Source organism: Sciurus vulgaris (assembly GCF_902686455.1).
Source record: "Sciurus vulgaris genome assembly, chromosome: 3".
NCBI lineage: Eukaryota > Metazoa > Chordata > Mammalia > Rodentia > Sciuridae > Sciurus > Sciurus vulgaris.
The window spans coordinates 104,799,111-104,822,609 of NC_136463.1; the positions used below are offsets into that span (position 1 = coordinate 104,799,111).

General features: G+C 33.9%; 1 protein-coding gene across 2 annotated transcripts; it reads right to left on the minus strand.

Moving 5' to 3' along the window:
- Positions 1-2,485: 2,485 nt before the first annotated feature.
- Positions 2,486-22,652, minus strand: MMADHC (metabolism of cobalamin associated D). 2 transcript variants are annotated; one of them, XM_079135076.1, is made up of 8 exons: positions 22,555-22,652; positions 22,061-22,117; positions 18,520-18,664; positions 15,115-15,332; positions 12,284-12,389; positions 11,561-11,691; positions 7,279-7,365; positions 2,486-6,280 (listed from the first exon to the last, which is right to left on the minus strand). In XM_079135076.1, exons 2-8 carry the CDS (start codon positions 22,067-22,069, stop codon positions 6,086-6,088), a joined length of 891 nt encoding a protein of 296 aa, XP_078991202.1. In that variant the 5' UTR covers positions 22,070-22,117; positions 22,555-22,652; the 3' UTR covers positions 2,486-6,085. The 2 variants fall into 2 exon arrangements, with proteins under 2 accessions (XP_078991202.1, XP_078991201.1); XM_079135075.1 differs by having other exon boundaries at positions 22,491-22,648.
- Between the last annotated feature and the right edge of the window lie 847 nt (positions 22,653-23,499).

Consider the following 23,499-nt stretch of genomic DNA (forward strand, 5'->3'; position numbering starts at 1 on the left):
TCACATTTTAAAAACAAAATGAGAGATAAAATAGTGATAAATGAACAGTAATCATGAACGCTCAAAGGGAAAACTTGAAATTATAAAGTTGATAAGCCATTGAGGTATTGTTTAACCCTGAATGTGTTCATTTTCCAGGGTACTCAAAGATTGTACCCTTTGTAAAATCTTTGTAGCTTCATTAGGTACTGGTCTCTAAAAATATTTTTTTGTTTGGTCCTTTAAGTTCCCTCTATTCTCTTATCATTAAAAATAACTATTTTTTGGCAGCAAATGTTACTCACATAGGGTCAACAAATTTAGCAAATAGAGTAAGATGATTTTGTATTTCATGTAAAAATAATTTTATTAGTGTAAGTAGGTACCATTTAGCATTTTGGAGACAGGGAGCATATTTCATGAAATATACTGTTCCAATTATGCTGATGAAACAATGCTATGATTAGAAAACATGCTGAACTAATCTGAAACTAATTGGAGATCTCTCTATACCAGGTTGTTGGATCACAGTTGATACCAGGACAAAGCTCCAGCTGAATCCCCCAAAATCTGAATTTACTGTTCTGAACCATTGTTAAGAAAGTCACTCAGCATGTATTTCACAGCATCTATCATCAAACATCTGTGTGACAGGAGTTTTGCTCAAGCATTCTTCTAGCAACAAAATTGCACCTTTTGGCAGGTACTTCCTCAAGAGGTCTGTGACAAGGATGGTTTTAATTACTGAAAAATTAAAAATTCACTTTGTAGCAAAATGGCATGTAGAGTTACAAAAATAGGCATAAAGTACAAATCAGTTTTTAAAAAATTCATTCCTACTTTTGTATTAAATTAGCATCCATTTTAGTGACAATTTAATGACACGATCTTCATACTAGAATATATGTTGTAACTTAAATATAATCTATACAACACAAAAATGAAGCAATTAGAGCCTCCAATTTTATACAGAACAAGATCAAAGCAGATTATAGCTCTGCAACCTTGTGTTTGGCCTATTTTTGTTCTAAGAAGGCAAAGTTAGTACTACTTTCCAGCCAGTAGGTGTGCTAATTAACTTTCTGTTGAGGTGAAAAGTATCTGAGATAATCAACTTAATAGGAGTTTGAAAAGTTTATTTTGCTCAGTTCCAGAGGTTCCAGTCTCCATTGCTTTGGGCATACAGTGGTACAGCACATAGTGGCGGAACTGTCTATGTATGGCAACCAGGAAGTGAAGGAAAGAATGGACCGGGATTCCAATTCCCCTTCAAGGACACACTCCAGTGACCTGATTTCCTTCCACTATGCCCACCTTCTAAAAGTTATACCACCTTCCAATAGTGCCACAGGCTGGTGATCAGGCCTTTAACACACGGGCCTTTGGGGGACATTCTAGAGTCAAATCTTTCCCCTCCCAAGGGAAGTGCCATCCTGACTTGTAGCAGCAGTTTCATTTTTGCAATGTACATTAATGGATTGTATAATATGTACTCTGTTGGTTTCTTTCACACATTATTGTAAATAGTTTCCATAAAACATTTTCATTATTATGTAGCCTTACCTTTTATGAACATGCCAGGATATATCATTCTAGGGTCAGTGGGCATTTGAGTAACTTCCTACTTCAGGTGTTTCACTGTGCTTGTATAGACATTTATACCCATGCCTTCTGGTGAAACCTCTGTATGCAATTCTCTTGGGTCTATCTCAGTGGAATTGTTAACTCCTATGTTAAGATTTAGAACTACCAGTTTTCTGAACTGTTTTTACCTTTTTATCCTCCCATCGACAATAGCTAAATGTTGCTCTACATCTCTGCCAACACTTGGTATCTTTTAGCCATTGTAGGGGAACATGCAGTGGAATATTGTGGATATAAATGCATTCTGATTTATGTGGTAGAGCACCCAGTTGGGTATATATACCCGATGTATATTCTTTTCCTGAACAACAAAAAATTTACTTGGGGCTTATGATTTCAGAGGTCTCAGTTCATAGACCACCAACTGAATTGTTCTGGGCCCAAGGTGAGGCAGCACATCATAGCAGATGGGTCCACTGGAGGAAAGCTTTTCAATGTATAGTTAGGAAGAAGGGGGACACAGGAAGAACAACCCCCACATCCAGGGCACATCCCAAGTGACCTAATTCCTCCAGTTATGCCCTGCGTCTATAGTTACTACCTAGTCAGTCCATTCAAACTAGGATGAACTGATCAGGTCACTCTCACAATCTAATCATCTTACTTGTGAATACTTGTGTTAACAGGAGCTTTTGGGGGACACCTCATTCAAACCATAACACTAATTTTAGGACTTTTTTATGTATATTGCATGAGCGTTTTGGTTGGATATCATATATTGCTGGGTTGATGGATGTGTTTATATCTCCAACTGTTTCCTGCCTTCACCTTCTTTTGATGTTTTAAAAGCTTAGTTTCAATGCAGTTCATCAAAATCTTCCCCTCATTTGGTTGTGTTTAAAAAAAAAAAAAGTTTGTCTACTCTAAGGTCACAAAGTTCTCATTTTTTATCTAATTTCTTTAAACTTTTCACATTTACATTGCGTCATCCATTTGGAAGTAACTTTTGTCTATGGTGCAGGATAAGAGTAAAAATTCATTCTTTTCTTCTATGTACATCCAATGACCCAGGAGTATATTTTGAAAGATCACCCTTTCCTAACTGCACTGCAGCATCACCTTTGTTATCAGTCAAGCAATCATTTATGTGCTTTCTACATCAGCGACATGTTTTTAAGTAATTACAGTAATTTTCAGTAATAACTGGAAGTCAAACACTGAAAGCTTTATTTAAGTCCCCTGGATACTAAAGTAACAGCCTATATATGTTCCATTAACAAAAAGAAGGGAGGGCAGACAAAAAACTATGGAAGTTCAAAATACCCAGGTTAGTAATCAGAGGGAGAATGGAAGTTACTGTTTCATGTTCAGTGCTGTGCTTCAATAGGGACCTGGATACCTAATTTCCAGGTATGGGAGACAAAATTTTAAGAGAAACCCAAACTGAAACACCAAACAATTGTATACTAGTATATAACAAAGTACTATTTAATATAAGGGAGGACTGATGAGGAGGGGTGGAGTAGTTAGGAAAGGTTTCATGAAGTGGGACTTGAACAAATTCTTGAATTGAACTGGGCCTGATTAGAACACTCCTAATGAAAAACATTTAAAAAAATATTTCTTTAATCATTAAACTCATATTGATATCTTTCTCATTTCTTTAATGTCCTTTTAATCCACTGAGTTTTAGAGCACCCTAATGGCTCTAACCCTGACTGCATAATGAAGCACTTGGGAAGCCTTTAAAAAACATCGATGCCTGAACCTCAGTGATCTAATGGAATCAATCTGTGGTAGTGGGGCCAAATCATCAGTAGTATCAAATGGCTTCTTGGTTGATCCTACCATACAAACTTGAGGACCATGGAGTTAGAATGTATGTTCAATCAGTGTTTCTCAACTGGGAATAGGGTTATCAGATAAAATACAGATCATCTGGTTAAACTTGACTTCAGAAAGAAAATATTTTGTCCCTTCATAGAAATGTGGCAAAAATGTCTGCAGAAATTTTTTGTCATGACCAGGCATTGCTACTGGTATCTAGTGGGAAGACTTCAGGCAATTTTGCTAAACATATTGCAATATATACAACCTCCACAATTAAGAATTATCTGACTCAAAATGTATACAGTGCAGAGTTGGACAAACCATGCTCTGGAAAAAGAGAGCCAGTCATGAGGAGAGAGAACAGAATTGGAAATACAAGCAGAATTTTGTTCAAGTGTAAGTGATGGAAACCCAAGAAAGACATGGTGGTTTTAAGCATGAAGCCAGAGAACTTCTGTTTGAAGTTTGCATCCTATAATTGAATTTTTAAATACATGTTTCAGTAAATTTTCAAAGAAATTCAGAGCAAGCTGAGTTCAGTGAAATAAATTCCTAAGTAAAAAATATAGAGCAGCCAATATTAGTTAACACTGAAGTTCTTTCAGCTTAATTTCTGCCTCTTTGATATTTTTAACCAGACACTTACTAGATTCTTGATAACCATGAAGAGCAAATATAGAAAGGAAATATATGTAAATAATAGAATCACAGCCCAGTTCTGGTGCACAGTCTTAACACTAGATGTGTGACCTGATGCACATTCTGTTTTCCAATTCTGTCCTTTAAAATCTATGTGGATCAGATTATCTGAAAGACCCCTTTTCAACAAGTAGCTACGATACCAAAATTCCCAAGTTCCTGTAAAAATAAAATTTACAATTCCCCATTTTTTTCATTGACAGGTTTTAACATCAATTTCAATGTCTCTGTCTTATTTTAAAAGGTAGAGAATTAATGTTTAAGTGGGTAATTTTACAAATTCTTTGTTATACAGTCCTGATCAAGTGATCATGATGAAACTGATCCTTGAGGTGTTTTTCTTACAGAGTATATAATAAACAAGCACTTTCTACTATTACCACCAACAAGAGTCCCCTGGGTTCTACTTCCTGAATCCTGCCATACACTTGGGAAAAAAAATTATTGGCAATTACTGCTTACCATGCTATTTTTTTCTGGACATCCTGTTAGAAAGTTAAGATGATAAAAGCAGTCTCAGCACCATGCAATACAGTACACAGCTCTGGCCGCCTACAGAGAGTAAGTAGCACTTTCAACCACTAGATGGCACTTTAGAATGGTTAAAACAAATGTTGACGTTTCAAAACATGGCCTGAAGAATGGTGCAAGGTAGGAAATGTTTGAATAAAAACAGCCAGACACAAAAGTAAACACATTACATAGATTCAGGTACAAAAATCAATTTATGCAATAGGAAATCTGGATAGAGGTTCCCTTTAGAAGCAAAATGCCTGAAAGGGAGCAGGATAATCCTCTGGAGTACTTGTTATTTGGTGTTTTTACCTGGGTGCTGGTACACAGATGAAAGCTTATCAAGCATTTATGGCATGTGTATATACATATACCTATGTATATATACACACACTGTAACAAATTGTTTTCCAAATGTTATGGGAATCCACTACTTTTTTTTTTTTCATAATGAATACAAACTGTAGCTTTTACTGTTTCAATTGTGGACAATAGTTATTAAAGCTACATGTTAACTAAGTGAAGAGTTTTAAATCAAACTGATTAAAAAGTTGGTGATCTCCATGTAATTCTTTTAAAAACAGGAATTTAATTACAAAAACAAAAGATGAAGAAAAAAATGAAGTTCGATTACTTCAGTTGGTAGAAGTTGTTTTTTCCCCTGGTATTTGTCTATTTCTATTGGCAAAAGCCTCACAAATGAAAGATGATTCCTTTAAAGTTTATAATGCTGCAAAAACCAGATCTGTTACAAAGAAGGCACTTCCCGTAAAGTAATGAAGCTAAAGAAATGTGATTCAGCAGCTGAGGCATAGTTTTATCTGAAAATAAAATATATTTATCTGGCTCAACTCAGGAGTTAAGAATTTTTTTTCAGTGTGTATAAGAATGAGATTCATAAGCTTTTTTTAAAACGTAAAGATGTATTATCTTTATTCTTTTTTCCTACCCATATGTTGTTTCTAAGTAATACTTAGATTGGTTCTAGAATGTTTAGCAAATAAAGAGAAAAGAAAATTAGAAAAAATCTACAATGGATGTAGAATTCTCATTTGTATTATTAAAGACAACTTAAAAATTAATACTGCAGCTTCTTTAAAATCTTTTAAGAACAAAGTTTTAAAATATTGCAATAGAAGAACATGCTATCATAACCAAATATATGATTTTTGGAAAAAATAATTAAAACTAAGGCTTTTTCAATAAAGGGGAGAATTAATAATAAGAGATCAATCGTACCCTGATCATGTGTTAACTACCATATTTGTACAATGTGGAAGTGCTCCACATGTATTCAACAACGATGTAATAATTAACATTTGTGATCTTAAAATCCCAAATCACTTGCCAGTGTTCTAAATCCATAAATGTTGAAATAAATACCTGGAAATAAGTATATTTCCAAAACTGTAGTCTTTGACAGTTTATATTGTTCAACCAATTACATACAAATAGTACAGCAAATAAAATGACATTATTGCTAGTTTCCACTTAGTTTCTTCATAATATGGCTATCTGGTGTTGCATTAGTGAAGATACTTCCTACAACCACATGGGTACCCCAGAGACTATGACGGATCACTTTACAGCAGCCAAGATCATCAACAGTAAATCCTAAATATCGATAGCGTTCATCTGTTTCAAAAAGAGTGTTGTTTGTATATGGTCCAAAAAACTAGAGGAAATAAAAAATGAAGTCATATTTTCATTAGGAAGAAAGACATTATAGTAATAATTTTTATGCAAATATGAACATTTATTTTAATACTCCAAATATTTACAAAATCAAACAAGAAATAAAAAGGTCATATGCAATACCTAAACTGTCCTAACACCCACTTCCCTAATACCTGTGTATTATGAAAGTGTGAAATGAATGATCTAAGCAAATTTCTTGTTACTTAGAATCAAATTATTACACAAACTTTAAAGATGAAATAAACTTCAAGAAACATCTGATTTACCTTCATCATTTTCAAGAAAACTGAAGCCCAGATCAAACTTTGCTTTAAAGCCCAGATCAAACTTTTCTATTTCTAGTCTATATTACATGTTTGACTTTGAGAAGCAGCATTACATGTTCTAAGATTCAAAACATGATTTTGTTGCCATTCATAAATGAAAGATATATTCAGAATTTAAAATGAGACCACAGTTGTGGGTCAGTTATATCAAATTATAGAGTTGCCATCTTATATAAATTATAGAGCTACCATCTTATATCAATAAAGAGATTAGAAATAGCATAACTTTATGAATATCAATTTCCAAAAAGTTACTTCTCTGGGTATTTAAAAAATCTTTATTTTCTTTGCTTCTAAAAATAATCATTTCTTCCTTATAGAAATTAGACCAGACAATATTAATTTCTAATTTTTAGCTTATAAACACTAAACGTACCAATTCAATATAAACCAAATCATATGCTAGTAAGGGTGAAAATTAGTAACTGTCTTCATTTTTTATGAAAAATTAAACTGAAGAAACTGAACTCTGAGTGTTAAGAGGTCTCTCTGTGAGCAATTCACTCACAGAATTTCTTTGGGTAAAATTGTAAGATTTTTAAAGTTTAAAACCATCTATATTTACCAAGCATATAGTTACAAATTATTTTGTAATAAAAATCATCTTACTTCATATAATATGGCATTCAAAATGTACTTAATTACTCACTGCCAAACCAGATGATGGGTCAATAAAGTCAGCCCAATAGCCTTCAGCTCGAAGAGCATAGCAGATTTCCTTAGCACCATTAATGAACTGCAGAGAGAAACATACAAAGACTATTTTCAACATAGTCTTCACCAAAGATTGTCTTATATTTTAACAAATTTTTTTAATGTGTATCTTCTTCTTTGGATAGAGAGCTCAATAAGATTAAAATGTCATAATATTTTCACCATTTCAAAAGATTAATAGTTAATACAACAGTTTTATTTCTTTTGAAACCTAATTCTGTACTTTTCTTCTACTTTATTTCCGACTTTATGAAATATGTCTAATCAGTTCTGTACTATTAATCCCCAAATTTGTGATAAATTACAGAGTTGCCATCTTATATCAATAAGATTAGAAATAGGAATGGAAAGGAAAATAAAATATAATGAAAAAATCTGAACCATTCATTAGTTTGAATAAAAGTTATTTAAAAACATTACTTGTTTGTGTGTCTTTCAACATGTATCTCCATCTAAACAGTCATGAAATATTTCTGAAAAGGTACATAAAATAAATGAACTTGATAGATGGGGTAGAAGGGTAAATGGGATACTTATTTTTCATGATACACCCTGTGTATCTTCTGAATATTGTAGTATAACCACTACACATCCCTTTATCAAAATTTTGGCCTTATCAGCCTAATTTCTATAATGTCTACATTAACTTTATAAAAAATGTAAGTAGTGAAAATATGATAATGAATATTAAGCCTAGATTACAATGTTGAAAAAAATAATAAATGTTCAAAAACAAGGGCATAGTTCCACTTATAGCTAACAGAGGAACAAGTACCAAACAGTGCTAAAACTACAGAAGAAAACTACTTTTAGACCCTGAATAACAGACATGTAAGACTGCAGCTGTTGAAAGGAAGAAAACAAATTAAGTAATTTCCATAATTGTTCTAGCTTTCTGTCTAGGGACTATTTTGTTTCTTGTTTTTTTCCTGAGCTGTCTACATGGCAACTCAACCTGGTTCCTTAGCAAAGGGCTGAGCTGTGTAAAGAGAAGGCAAGATTCTTTGAGGCACAGCAGAGGCTGTTAGCTGTGGGGTTCAGAACTGAATGATGATACCAGGCATCATGCATAAAATATGAATTCACCTAAGAAATCTGGATTTCTTGATCACCCAGAATGAAGAGACCCCACTGAGCATCTCTGGTCTTCAGCTGAAATATTCAAAAGCCTAAGACTTAGGAATGTAGGTATATTGTAAATCTAACAGGCTAGCTAAAGCTCTATAGTAAATTCTGCCCGATATGTGTTTCCATAAAAAGTTCTATGGGAACACAGGTACATCCATTTATTTATATACTGTTTTTTTTTTTTTAATTTATTTTTATTGTAAACAAATGGGATACATCTCATTTCTCTGTTTGGACATGAAGTAGAGGCATACCATTTGTGTAATCATACATTTGTTTAGGGTTGCTTTAACATGAGGGTAGAGCTGAGTAGTTGAGATTCAATGACTGACAATGCCTACAAAAAATCTCCCCATAGGAGGATTTACTTTCTGTAGATTCAGTTACCTGCAGTCAAGCACCCTCCAAAAATATTGAGTGGAAAAATTCTAGAAACAGTAAGTTTTAAATTGCATGCCATTCTGAGTAGTGTGATAAAATTCCTATCACGCCTGGAATGTGAATTAGCCTTTTGTCAGCATAGCCACTGTGTACATTACCCATGTGTTATTAACTGAGTAGCTATTTTGATATCACAAGGTATCACAAGTGATTGTGTACAAGTAACTGTTATTTTACTTAAAAATGTTCCCAAGATGCAAGAATAGTGATGTTTACAATTAGAATACGTGAAAGAGAAGTTTCTCATAAGTGAAAAGGTGAAAATGACATTTTGAGACCACATTCCCATAACTTTTATTGCAATAATATATTATTTTAATTATTTTACTTTTTATTAACTATTATTATTAATCTCTTACTGTGCCTAATTTATCATAGGTATGTACGTATGTCTAGGAAAAAAAAAAAACCATATGTAGGGTTTCACTATCCACAATTCTAGGTACCTACTGGGGGACCTGGATCTTTTCCCCTGTGGATAATAGAAGACTACTACATTTACTATCTGGCCCTTATGAATTAAGTTTATAGGAGGCCTCTGTTTTGGTTCTAGACACCAGCAGATCAGACCAAACCAGAATGGAGTTACTCAAGCCAGGGGTCACATAATCAGTCACCAAACTAACTTTAAAACAGGCCAGTTTTCAAAAAAAGCCAGGAGCTACACAACAACCAATCTTAAGAGGCCTTGTTTATATGAGCCAACATAAGACAGTCCCCTGTTTTAACCCTACAGGGAAAATAACTTTAGAAGGAGCAATCTGTTTCTCTTGTTCTTAGTTTCTACTTTATTCAGTCCTTTTCTGTCGACATAGCCAACCTCCTCTGCTCAGCTCATTGGGACCCTTGTTCTAGTTTATAGAATAAGAAAGTCAGTTAGGTCTTTAAACTGTTAAATGGTTGAGGCTACCACCATGCCTTAAGTTCCAATTTAACATATTAAAACCAAACTCAGTACATAAATAAACTGAAAGCCTAAATTAGGAGTATACTTGGTAACAAAGAGCTGAGTATCAGCCAATCACAGGTTGCCAACCATGTTCAAATAGGACTCAGAGCTGTCATAAGCTGTATTTGGATCTTACTTCTATTTTCTGTCTATAAATACACCCTGCCATGCAAGCAGAAGCTCTCTGAACGTCTAATTCTGAAGGCTGCACTATTCCTAAATCTTCTTTGCTCAAGTAAACTGTTAAATTTAATGCCAAAAGTTTTTCTTTTTTCTAAAACTACGTTGTAATTTTGTCTTTTGACACCCTTTACACAAAAAGTTTGTCTCTACTAGACAGGTATATCACTTAAGTTAACTTATTTTCCTATTGAATATATACTTGTAAATTAATGATAAACATTAAACTAACATTGTATTTTTCTAGTTTATCTTCCATACTTGAATTTATTGATGCATTCCACTGATCTTCAAAATTCTTAAAAATAAAGTCATTAGAATATATTTCAATTCAACAGATGTTCCATGACTAAAAGCTACAAAGGACAGTAAAACAATGCAATCAAATATTCACAAGGATTAATAAGAGAATTCCACATTATCACAAGAATCAGTTTTTCTCTTAACATTTCTATCCATCAACAGCAAACACTGACATCTGCTGGAAAAAAAATAAGAACAGGCTTAAACCATAAAATATCTACTTAGAAAGTAAGCAAGGTGTGTTTCCAAAATAATCACTAACATATAACAATCAAAATCATTTCTTTCATAGAAAATGAGACAGTTCTTAGTCATAAATTATAAATTTAAAGATGAAAAACGATGCCATTTCAAAGCCCTCCAATTTGTTATAGAAAACTAATTTAGAACTACACTGGAGTATGAAAAATTAGTTTTATAACTTTAACTGTTCAAAAATTGGGACTATTAATGCAATGCACATCTAAGAGATCTCTGACAGCTCAATAACAGTGATGATAAGCATATATTTACTAAGCACTACCTTAATATGTAAATAAATGTTTATTGCTAGTTATTGCCTTTTAAACTCCAACTTTTAAAATTCAGATCTTAAAATCAAAGACAATGCCCTATGCCTTTCTATAACTTCTCTGTTGTTAATTAGTACATGATTAGTATGCTCAGAATACTGATGCTCAGATTAGTATGCACAGTCTTTTTGTTAAAGACTAAATGAAATTTATTAGAAGGTTCCATGTGGGACATTTAAGTATGAAGTTATCATCATAAAATAGTGTTGAGTATGTAAATGGTAATATATTATTACAAATGAAAGAGCCATATATCCAAACCTAAATATAAAATAATTCCTGACATCATGCATGGGACTTGGTAAAGAAGATATTTCAACTCACATTAGCTAAGGTGAGCAAGTGAGTTATTCTTAACCTGTTGTAAAAGCAGAGGAATATTCTTGTCTGTCTTGTAGACAACTTGATAAAATCCAGTATCAAACTCTAAAGACAAATAATTACATAGTTTTAAATTACTAGACTTGATGTTACCACTCATCACTTCCCAGACTGATAAAAAGAATGCTAAGATCCAGGTTAAGTTAGGGCGACAGAAATGTTTCACAGAATGAACAAAGGCTGGAAAAGACATTTTAAAACAGCGTTTTAATGGTATTTAAGTAAGACCATGAAATTAAATTGTTAGTAATTGAGAAAATTACCTTTTCTAAGAGCATTTCTCTTTCAAGTTCTACCTCTTCACTCCAAACAGTCATATCATTCTTAGTTTTCTGTGTTACAGTCAGAATCATTAGTTTGCTATTAGCTACTTCTGGAAATAGTGACTCAAAATCTACAAATAAGAATAAAAATTCCAAGAAGAAAATAATTTGCTTTTAAAAAAGATATAGTTCATAAAAATAACACTTCCTTAGAAAAATTATGCTTAAGTTAAATTATTTTTACTAAGTTATTTTTACAAATAGACTTTATTTTTGAAAAGAGTAAAGTGAACTTACTAGTCTTAGTTCACTTCTACCTTTGTTGGACAAACAAATATTACTGCCAACAATTCTAGAGGGTAAGTAGGATTACATGCTAATGTCATTAATAAAATTTTCAAATAAATTTATTATTTAGATTTGTCTCTTATGTATTAGCTCATGAAATTATAGATATAATAATCATGCAGGAGTAGAAATGATTAAGTTTCGGGTAAAATGTTATTATAATTCTTATTATTCCTATTTAACAGAAGCATGACATCTGATTTCAGAGGACATTTGAAAGCTTTTATCTCAGATATGCAATCATTTCCAGTCAGACACACTAAGTATTAACACAGAGCATTCCAGTTCCTTTAGAGTATATTATTCAGTGCGTTACAAAATTAGTAATATTACCTTAAGTGTGTTAGTGTTTCAATGCATAAAGGTGTCACATACCTCTTCGCAGCAATTCTGGACATGTCTGGATTGCACACTCTACTCTGGCACTTTCAAAATAAGTTTCTGCACTGTTAACTTCTTGTTCAACAGGTCCATCATTACTCTATGGGGAACAAGGATTACAGGTAAAACCTGAAGTTCAAATACAATAATATATCTGTTAAGAACTTATTTGGTTTGAAAGTTTTTAAAAATAGTTCTTACTGGAAGGTAATTTTTTTGGTGGGGTGGGAATACTGGGAATGGAACCTAGGGGTGGGCACATCACTATTGAGCTACATAGTTCTTTTTATTTTGAGACAGGGTCTTGCCAAGTTGCCCAGCCTGACCTTACACTAGTTATCCTCTTGCCACGGCCTTCCCAATAGTTGGGATTCCAGGCTGTGCTACCACACATAGCTGGTAATAATTTTTTATATGCTCAAAAAATTTTCCTCCAAGATGAATCTATGATCTGGACCTTTGAAATTCTGAATAAAATACAACATAAATATATTGATATTCTAGAATTTGGTATAAAGAGAATTTGATTGAAAAACTAAAATGCCTACACCTTAAAATGTTCTCTTATGATATCTTGTGATTATATCTAATTATATTTTCTTTTGTTCTATAACCTACAAAATTGGGATAATAACACTAACTAAAAAGTAACATGATTAAATAATACAGTCATTTCCATAGCAAGGGCTTAGAGGTCTTTATTCAATTGAATACATCTAGCCCTTAACAGCAGCAGGCACTATAAAGGTTAAATTTTTTTAAAAAATCCAGTCTTCACACTGATATATCAGACCTAGTAAAAGAAAAATAAACATAAAAAATAAATGCACCTTAATATGAAAAGTGCTACAGGATTAGAAAGAAAGTCTTCTGAGACAAAGTTAAGGAAGAAACTTGCTTTGCTGGGAGAAAATCAGATAAAGATTGAAAGTCATATTTGAGGTACATATTAATGTGTTTAGTAGGTAAGGAATAGGGAGAGTAAAGGTTATGAAATTAAAAGGAAAAATAGTCCAGCAAGAAATAATTATATATAATGGTATACAATAATGAAAGAGATTGGTATTTTTAAAAAGAAAAGAAAAAAAGGAAGTATGCTATGCTTGGAGTGTAAAGAGGAAGTAGTGGGAAATGAGATGGGAAAGGTAAGAAATCAAAATTGTGAAAGGTCTTTTACACTACATTAAGAAATTTTGACTTTTGTCTATATGCAATGAGAAATAGTAATATCAAATATAAAAAGTTAGTATTAGTGTGGAGGATGTATGGTAATGAGGAATAGGTAAAAGATCAGTTAACAATCAACATTCATTGATCACTTAATGGATTTAAGTGCTTTAAAATTTTCACATTTAATTCTCACAGCAATTTTGTGAACTGAATATTATTATTGTTTCCTTTTTTCACATAAAGAAACAAAGGCTCAAAAAGGTTAAGTAACTTTCTGAAGGTCAAAAAATTAAGTGGTAGAGCCAACTTATGAAACTAGAATTATCTTACCTGGATTCTCAGAGGCAATATAGGCTCTGAGCAGAAAACTGAGAAGAACAACTTCACAGGAAGATGTGATTTTGATACTATTTATGGAGAAGTGACTGAGAAGGGGAGTCAAGTTTGGTGCTGTAATTTTTATCTTGATACAAAGGGACTGTGGTTATACTATACTGGTTATAGAAACAGGTTATGAGAGAAAAAAGGACTTCTTTATTTCTTAATGTAGCCTGAATGACCTTTTACAAATTTGATTTCTTGACTTTTTTGTCTTATTTCCCACTATTTTCTCTTTCTCTGTACTTCAACTACAATACACTTTCACTTAAAATAAAATATGCCTTTCTTATTTGATCTGGGAACTTGTGAGACATCCAAATAAAGACGTTTGGTAGATAAATGGAAATGCAGAGCCAGAAATGTGAGAAATAGAAATACTGAGTTAGGGATTATAAAAACCTAGTCTGTGGAGAAAGTCAAGCAATTATATGACAGAAACTATGGGAAATATTTAATTGGTAGGGAGAGGAGGAACAAGGAACCAAGAAGATGGAGAAGGAATTAGGAGATACAAACACAAAGATAGGGGAGGTCAACTGTGTTCCAATGTCAGGTTATCTGATGTAAGTCATAATATAACATATAACAGGAATTGCTGTTCCTGATAATACAGCTTTGATCAAACATTCTGCCTGAAATGATGTAGAAATGTGAAAAATGATAAAATGTTAGGGGCTGAGTTGCATATTACTGTCCATTGAATGAGCAATGATGAAATGTCAGTTTAAAGTATTTAAACAAAACTAAACCAAACAAAAAACCTAAAAATCCCTCAGAAATCATTTAAACACACATACAAAAAACTTATATAATGCTTCCCTTTTAATTTGTATATCTAAGCAATTTCAGAGACCTCAAAATTTTAAGTTTTTAAAAGTGGCTAGTGAAGCATAAAGTTGGTTAGAATTAAGTGCATATTCAGATTATAACTGCCTTTTTTAAAAAAGTGAAAAACAGGTAACCTAAATTTTCAGTGATACAGACATAATTAAATCATCTAAATCTGGAATAGTTGTTAAAACATATTTTTGAAGACAATTACCTAAAACAGAGTGTAACCTAAAATTACATAAAAAAATTATTGCAAACATTGTATAGCTTAGATAATGTCGTTTTTTTTTTTTTTTTTTTTTTTTAAAGACTGTTGCTTTTGTATATACTAGCATCAAGGTTTTTTTTTTTTTTTTAAACTTTTTAAATGAAAATGGCATACTTGGATTAAGAAAAAGTATTGCATTAATAATTAGAAAAACATAGCTATATTAGCAATTTACCTGAAATTCATTCACATATTGTGCCATCACAAATTCATGTCTTTCAGTTGATAAAGGTTCTGCTAGAACATCAGGCAAAGTTTTATGAACCTGATTTTTCTTCTGTGATGCAGTCCCATTGAGGTGACAATCAAAACCTATGTTCCCAGGAAGCTGGAATCTCTGATCCTGAGGTCCAAATGGTCCCATAGTTTCATCAGGCCACACTGTTCGAGAGCCTGAAGAAGAGCAACAAAACGCTAATTTTCTCCTTAATAGTCAAGAACATTTGCGGAGTGAAACAATGTTCTTACTACTGTGTTTTTTGTCTACAAATACATATCGGAAATTTGCTTTCTTGTATGAATATAAATTAGTTTCATGTTGTTTCCAAAATACTGATTAAGGTAAGCAGCTGAACTCTTAAATTCAGCAGAACACTTAAAATAGTCAAGGATGTGAACCAACAATCATCATGTCATCAGCTCTTGGCTCACAGAAGGAACTTCACCAAAAAGAAAGTAGACGTGTTTATTAATGACTTGAACATGACCATGCTTTGAGTCACAGGCAAGTCCATTATTAGGGGAAAGATTATTGAATCTTTAAGTACTCTAATCAATACATATCATGTTTGATAGTCTTTAAAAAGAATACAAGTAAACCTTCATGTACCAACACAGAATGATGTCCAGGACATACTGCTTTAAAAGAAACGTTAGATCAAAGAATAGCATGCATAATAACATTTATTTGATGTCCTTATATTCGTATTTTTAAAATGATGAGAAAAAGACCTAAAAGGAAGGACACCAAATTTAAAAATGGTCTTCCTTAGGGAGGAGCATTCAGCTGCCATTCCCTAGTGGCACAAAACATTAATGGACTGGGCAAAAAAATCCAGCATTATGTGATGTGATTCTGTTTTTCAGTTACCTGAATTAATATAGATACAAATACTACACAACAGACCATATTACTTGTATTACATGTGAGTAATAAGGCTCTAGACAGCCACTAACAATTGACTGGTTAGTTTCTAAGATAAAAGCTTTGAATGTGATCAGTTTTCAATCAGGTATATCAGTATCAAATTCTCTTTGGAAAAAGAAATGTTCTATATTAATAGGATTTGAGCATATTTTCATGTTTACTGCTCACTTAGGATTTGTCTTCTGTGAAAGACATGTTCTTATCCTGTTTGATTTTTGGTTCTCTACTGGGTTGTCTTTTTTCTACTGTCTAGAAAAATCATTTAAATATGTTCAGGATACCAACCCCTTACATAATCTGAATGGCAAATCTTTCATTTATAATATATAAATGGTTAGTTTTCTGGTGATATAAATTGGGAACAGTCAAAAATAGAGTTCTAAAAGAAAACCAATGAAGATGGAAGGCTTTGAATACTCAAATGAACTTAAATTACATTGTACTAATGTGTTTCAAGTAAAGAAGAATTCCATGTGTAATATTTCCAGGACACATTAGGTGAAGCTTCTAAGGACCTTTAATATTTTGGTATGAAATATAAACTTTCAGGACACAAACAGGGCATGAACATAGCTTTTTTCTCAAACTAACCACAGGACACTTGAAAAAAAAAACTTGAACTCTTACAGTCTGGGAACTCAAGCTGACAGTAATAAGAAATAATCGTAGTTTATCAAGAAAGCAACATGATTAAAATATTTTAGTGGTGTGCAAAATAGAAGTAGACTTTGTAGACAGCAAATAAATTATTAATTGAATATACAGTTTAAAAGAAGCCAACTATATTTAAAAATTTTAGTAAAGGATGGCAAGAAGCAGTAATATATTTTAAGAAGATCAAAAGAAGATTTGTTTCAGGGAGGACTACATGTGTGTGTCTAAGGACACAAACCAAACTTCAAGAAATAAACTTTGAAAACTAGTTCAGATGGTTTCAGACTTAGATTTTTTTGATTTTATATGTGCATCTGTAAAAGCAGTAGGTACCAAAGTATTTTTTTTTTCTCTTTTCACATTTTTTTAAAGTGGTATATACAGTTGTATATAATGATGGGATCTGTTGTTATATATTTTTACATACATCCGATATAATGATATAATTTGGCCAATATCATTTTCCAGGACTTCTCCCTCCTTCCTCGCCTCCCACTCCTCTCCTCTACTGATCTCCCTTTGATTTTCAGTTGATAAAGGCATATTATCAACTGCCCCCTACCTTTGTTTTCCTTTTTTTCTCTCTAGCTACCACATATGAGAAAACATATAACTCTTGAGATTCTTAGTTTGGCTTACACACTTAAAATGATGGTCTCTAGTTCCATCCGTTTCCTGCAAATGACATAATCATTTTTCTTTACCACTGAATAGAACTCCATTGTGTATATATACCACAATTCCTTTTTCCACTCATTCACTGATGGACATCTTGGCTGGTTCCACAGTTTGGCTAATGTGAACTGGTGCTATAAACATGGGTATTCATGTATCACTGTAGTATGATGACTTTAATTCTTTAGGTTAAATACTGAGGAGTGGTATAGATGGGTCACGTGGTGGTTCCATGTCTGGTCTTTTGAGGAACCTCTATACTGATTTCCATAATGGTTGTACTAACTCACAATGCCATCAACAGTGTAAAAGTGGTTCCTTTTCTCCACATCCTCTCCGGTATTTATTATTATTTGTATTCTTAATGACTGGCATTCTGACAGGTGTGAGAGGATATTTCAGTGTAGTTCTGATTTGTGTTTCCCTAACTGCTAATGATGTTGAACATTTTTCATATATTTGCTGGCCCTTTGTATTTCTTCTTTTGAGAAGTATCTGTTTAATTAATTTGCACATTTATTAATTGGGTTATTTGGGTTATTATTTATTATTATATTATTTATTTATTATTTATTATTGGGTTTTTGGGTATTACATTTTTTTTTAGTTCTTTATATGGTCTAGATATTAATACTCTGTTGGAAGAGTAGTTAGCAAATATTTTCTCCCACTTTGTAGTTTCTCTCTTCACAGTCCTAATTGTTTCCTTTGCTAAATACAAACCACACTTTGAATTTAGATCTTTTTCCTGTCTAGAAACATGCTGTTCCATATCTCTTTCAATGCTGGACAGTGAGACCGTTTCTAGTCAAGCCCATTTGGTCACTGCAAATACTCTACTGCACAATGTATGGCTAACTAGGTGTATTAAAAGGATTTTTGATATCTAATGTCTTTAATTCATCATGGGTTTACTGGGATGTAATCCCACCATAAGATGAGGAGCATCTGTATTCGTTATTTTTTTTAATATTGCCAGAACTGTGACTTATTTTAAATGCAAGAAATATAACTTTTTAAATTTGAAAAAGAAATATTAGAGGAAATGCAACTCAAAATGTTTTGAAATGACTATAAGTGAAGCAAAAATAACATCTTACTTACATATATCTGGCGGGGCAGTGGCCACATGAGATTCATCTGAACCTGACGATCCTGCAGTTGAAAAGGCTTTTGGATTGACAACTCTTTTAACTAAAGAGTAAAATCCTGGGAGATAGGAAACCAGTCTGGCTCTGTTACAGAGCACCTGAGAATGGCAGGAATAATAAGACTATTTATTCTAGATATACATGTTACAATTTCTGGCAAATTTTCACACTGCAATATATCTTGTAAAATCAAAATTTATTTCATTTCCATTGAATACCTACTATGTAACAAACATCAAATATAATTTAAAAAATAAAATACTGTCAGTTGTCAGAATCAAAACTGTCATTTATGTCAAACCCTCATAAAATGAAGACAGAAGACCATAGTGGGGGAGGGGAGGGTATCTTTGTGCATGTTTGCCTGATAATAGGAACCATCACAAAACACTGCCCAAACCACAATCTTACACAAGGTCACCACAATCTTGCACATAAAAAAAACTTTATAAGGTTGTCCACTCAGCAACTTCCTATTCAAACTTGGACTTAGTACCTGTTACTGATCCTTGTAACCAAGGATAATTATTTGAAACCAACTATGGAAACTTCCTCATTTTACTTTTAAAATTCCTTGACTTCCTATGAATTCCCATTGTCTGCCAAGGTTTGTATATTCTAGATTTCAACTACTCTCTCACTACTAAAGAAACTATTTTTCTTTGGAAAGCCTCTCTATATCCCATTCATTGTAGGCTGACAATACAAATATTAAGACAAAAAAAAAAAAAAGTAAAAATTCAAGTGAAAGTTTATGTCATTTCTAATAAAGGCCAGAATTCAAGACTGTTACATGAAAGAAATCTAGAAGATACTTAAAGACAACACTTTAAAGGTAGTGAAACTAAGATTCTTATATCAAGATACAGAACCTTCCAAACGTCTCTTTGGACCAAAATCTGTTTACTTTCTAATACTATTCTTCCTTTAGTACTATAAATTGTGGTTAAGTGTCAGGAACAGTGGTACACACCTGTAATCCTAGTGGTTTGGGAGGCTGAGGTAGGAAGACTGCAAGTTCAAAGCTAGGCTAAGCAACTTAAAAAGGCCCCATCTCAAAATAAAAAATGAAAAAGGGCTGGGAATATGGCTCAGTGGTTAAGTGTCCCTGGGTTCAATCCCAGGTACCAAAGTAAATAAGTAAATAATTCAATAGTGGTAATTATCTCCCATGCCAGTCTTTTCTTTTGGTTTGATGGCAATGTACACTTTCCTTCATTTTAGCACATATCTTTGTAGTACATTTTCTGGTCTTATGTTCATTTCCTAGACACTGAGATCAAATACAATGGGTGAATATAAATATCTTCTATGCATACACTTTCAACAAAATACTTGGGTCAGAATAAATTAATGCAGAGTTGGCAAATTATTCCCAAATATAGCCTATTGCTTTGGTAAATAAAGTTTTACTTTAACACATACACGCCCATTCAATTATTTATTGTGAGCAACTGCTTTTGCACCATAATAGCCCAGTAAAGTAGTTGTAACCAAGAGTCTATGGCCCACAAAGCTTAAATATTTACAACTTGGCCCTTTAATAACAAAAAACCCATAACTGAAAACTTTATTTAGTGGAAATCAGCATACATATTAAGAGTCATAAATGCCCATGCTTCAGAGTCTAGACAAACTTGATATATGTCTTTCTGATATAAAAGAAGCAGGTTTCTGTTATCTACAGTGATTTGCTGCTAACTAATGCCATTTGCTTATGTGAATTTAGGAAAGCTGAATCTTCTGTGTGTGTGTGTATGTGTCTTCTAGGTACTGGGGACTGAAATCGGGGCACTTGACCACTGAGCCACATTCTCAGCCTTATTTTGTATTTTATTTAGAGACAGTGTCTCATTGAGCAGCTTAGTGCCTCACTTTTGCTGAGGCGGCTTTGAACTCGAGATTCTCCTGCCTCAGCCTCTCCAGTCACTGGAATGATAGGCCTGCGCCACCGTGCTGGGCTTCTTCTGTTTTTAAGAAAAGCAGATAATGTGTTTCTTCAACAAGTATCATACCATATAGGAAATTTTAATAAAAGACTGTAATTTTCAGGATAAAAAGCATAACGCCATAAAAAGTACATTCCACAGAGTGACAAATTCAGTTTATCTGGACTTGGAAGCATTTATATGACTCAATAAATGTTAACTGTCAAAGACACATATATCTACATACTTCATTACTAACATCCATTCAGAGTCTATAATGCATATAAATTAACACAAAAATTTAAGCACATTTGAATACTAAAATTTTTTAATATGAATTTCATTCTAACAACTTATAAAAGCATCTTCTAAAATACTGACCCTACTGAACTAATTTACATTCATGTAAGCCAAAATAAAGGTCAGATATTAGCATTCTATTTTATTTCAACTTATTTCCCTTCTTTGAGAGTACCATATACATCTTTTACAACATTCCCTTTCTGTCTTTGTTGCTTGGTAAAAATAAAAATTCATGTTAAAATTAAACCCCTACTGGTAGACTACTCTTATGATTTGCCTCTATACTCACATATTCAAACTTATTGTTTGCAGGAATAGTATCTCTGCTCTTGCCTTATTAGTCTTTCTAACACACAGCTCTGATTGAATCACCATAGTTTAAAGAATTATGGCTGAATTACTGAGTTTGGCATTCAAGGTTCCCTATTATTTGGTCCCAAACTCAGAATTCAACTTTATCTTCTAGTAATCAGCAGGCAGAAATAATTTAATTTTTGAAAGGGGCAACAAGTGGTGGTCTTTGAACAACTCCTGTTCTTCCCACCATACCTTAATTATTAGATTTCATTCAACTTTCAAAACTCAAGTTAAATGCTTTTCCCAGTAATCCCCAAACCATACTTTTCCTTCTGCTCAAAACTCTGAATCTGCATTCAAAGTTTTTAAAAAGAGATTATGTACTACTTTCATAGTAGCTGTTTTCATATGTCTATGTCCGCGCTATATGAATTCTCTAAGGTAAGGTAGGATGTGTATAATTTTTTTTTCTTTTCTTTTCTTTTTTTTTTTTTTGCACCAGGCTAGACAAGCACTCCCCCAACTGAGGTACGCCCTCAACCTTGGATGTGTGTAAGTAATCACTGGGAACTTAAGAGTCAATGCTGATATGCTGTGAATACGTTTTGCTTTAAATTTGCAGAATTTGGAAGGTCACTTCCTGTACTGCAACTGTTAACAAAACCTTCAGTTTAGCTAACCAGAGATAAAAAGGGTTTTATATAGATTCTACATACTGAAATGTCTTCAAAATATTGGATTTTGAAAATTTGTCTACAAAAATAAAACTGGAGAAATAAGTACACACGTATATAAAAGAGTATTTATGTTCAAACTACCTTAAAAGTATAACAACAGAATTTCATAGCCCTCGCTTCTCCGGACATTTTTGATACATTAACATCTGACACTAACGCCTTCGTAATGAAATCCGTCCCTTCGTTTCCTGACAAGTTCCCAAACTAGTTCACTGATTAGACTACTCACATTGGCCATATCCAGTGGAGGAGAAAGACGCAAAATCTTCTCTTTTGCAAGGTATTCCTGGGAAAGGACAAAACAAAATAGGCTAGTGACAGACGGGCAACTCGGGAACGTCCACTACTGAGTGCCGAGTCCCTCCCAGACAACAGGTCTACCTCCAAGCTGCCCCCACCCGCGAGGCGGGACTCGCCCAGCCGACCAGAGGAGGCCGCGGCTCGGAGCGCCCCCAGGTGTACGTGTGCCGGCGGAAAACCCACCCGACCCGAGGGGGCGGACGGCCAGCCTTCAGAGCGCCGGGGTCACGCAGGTGTTTCAACACAGATTAGGGCTGTTGGACAACAGCTCCAAGCTGAGACTCCGACTGCGTGAAAGAGGGAGGAATCGGGAAAAGGTTGACAGGACCACAGGGATTCTACGGGGATCGGAGCAATACCGAGAGCGGTGGCCCGAAGACTGGCGAGTTTGGAGGGGCTAAGGTGGGCGGAAACCATCCGTACCAATCACCACCTCCGCCTCCAGCTCTCCCGGAACCTGAGTCTTCGCGCTGTCAAGATGGCGGCTGTGAAGGCGATGGGGGTAGCGGCTATTTTCGTCACGACCAGGCAAACGAAGTTGCTTCCGAGTGCATCGATGTAAAGGATCGTCGAACCGATGATGCGCACGCGTGTCACGTAGGCCTATGGGAGCCGACCTCGGATTGGATGAGCCGGCGCTGACGATAAGGAAGACCAAATGTCGGGAGGTGGTGAACTGCGGCTTGGGAAGGAGGGCTCCAAGGCAGGGTTAGGCGGGACTTTTCATTTCATTCCTTAACTCATTGGTCCGTTTGATAGATTCCTCCCACTGTGAGCTTCTCTTACTGCCTCCAGAATATACAGTCTTCTGGTCTTTGTATGATCGTTTATTTTTAACGAATCTTTTTATTTTGAGCCATAGGGTATCTTTTTCCTTTTGTGTCCCCAGCTCTACTACAGTGCCACTTTCACTATAGGCTCAGTAAATAAGTATCCAATGTTTTTATAAATAGCATATCCTTTTAATTTATGGTAATGCATTTTTAAAAGTAGTAATTAAAGCTCATATTTCATTCATATTTCTTAATCTTTGAATTATTGTCTGTTTCTATTCCAGGATTCAGAGTACCACATCACATTTAGTCCCAGTGTCTCCTCAGACTCTTCCAGGCAGTGACAGTTTCACAGACTTTGTTTTTGGTGACCTTTATAGTTTTGAGGTGTATTCATAAGGCACTTTTTTTCTTTTTTTTTCTTTTTCTCCCTCCCTCCCCTTCTTTCTCTCCCCCTCTCTCCCCCTCTCCCTCCCTCCCTCTCTCTCCCTTTCTTTCTCTTTCTTTCATACATGACAGTGAATTCCATTTTGACATACTTGTACAAGCATGAAAAATATCTTCAGACCCCAGTACCTTTCCTTTCCCTTTCCAC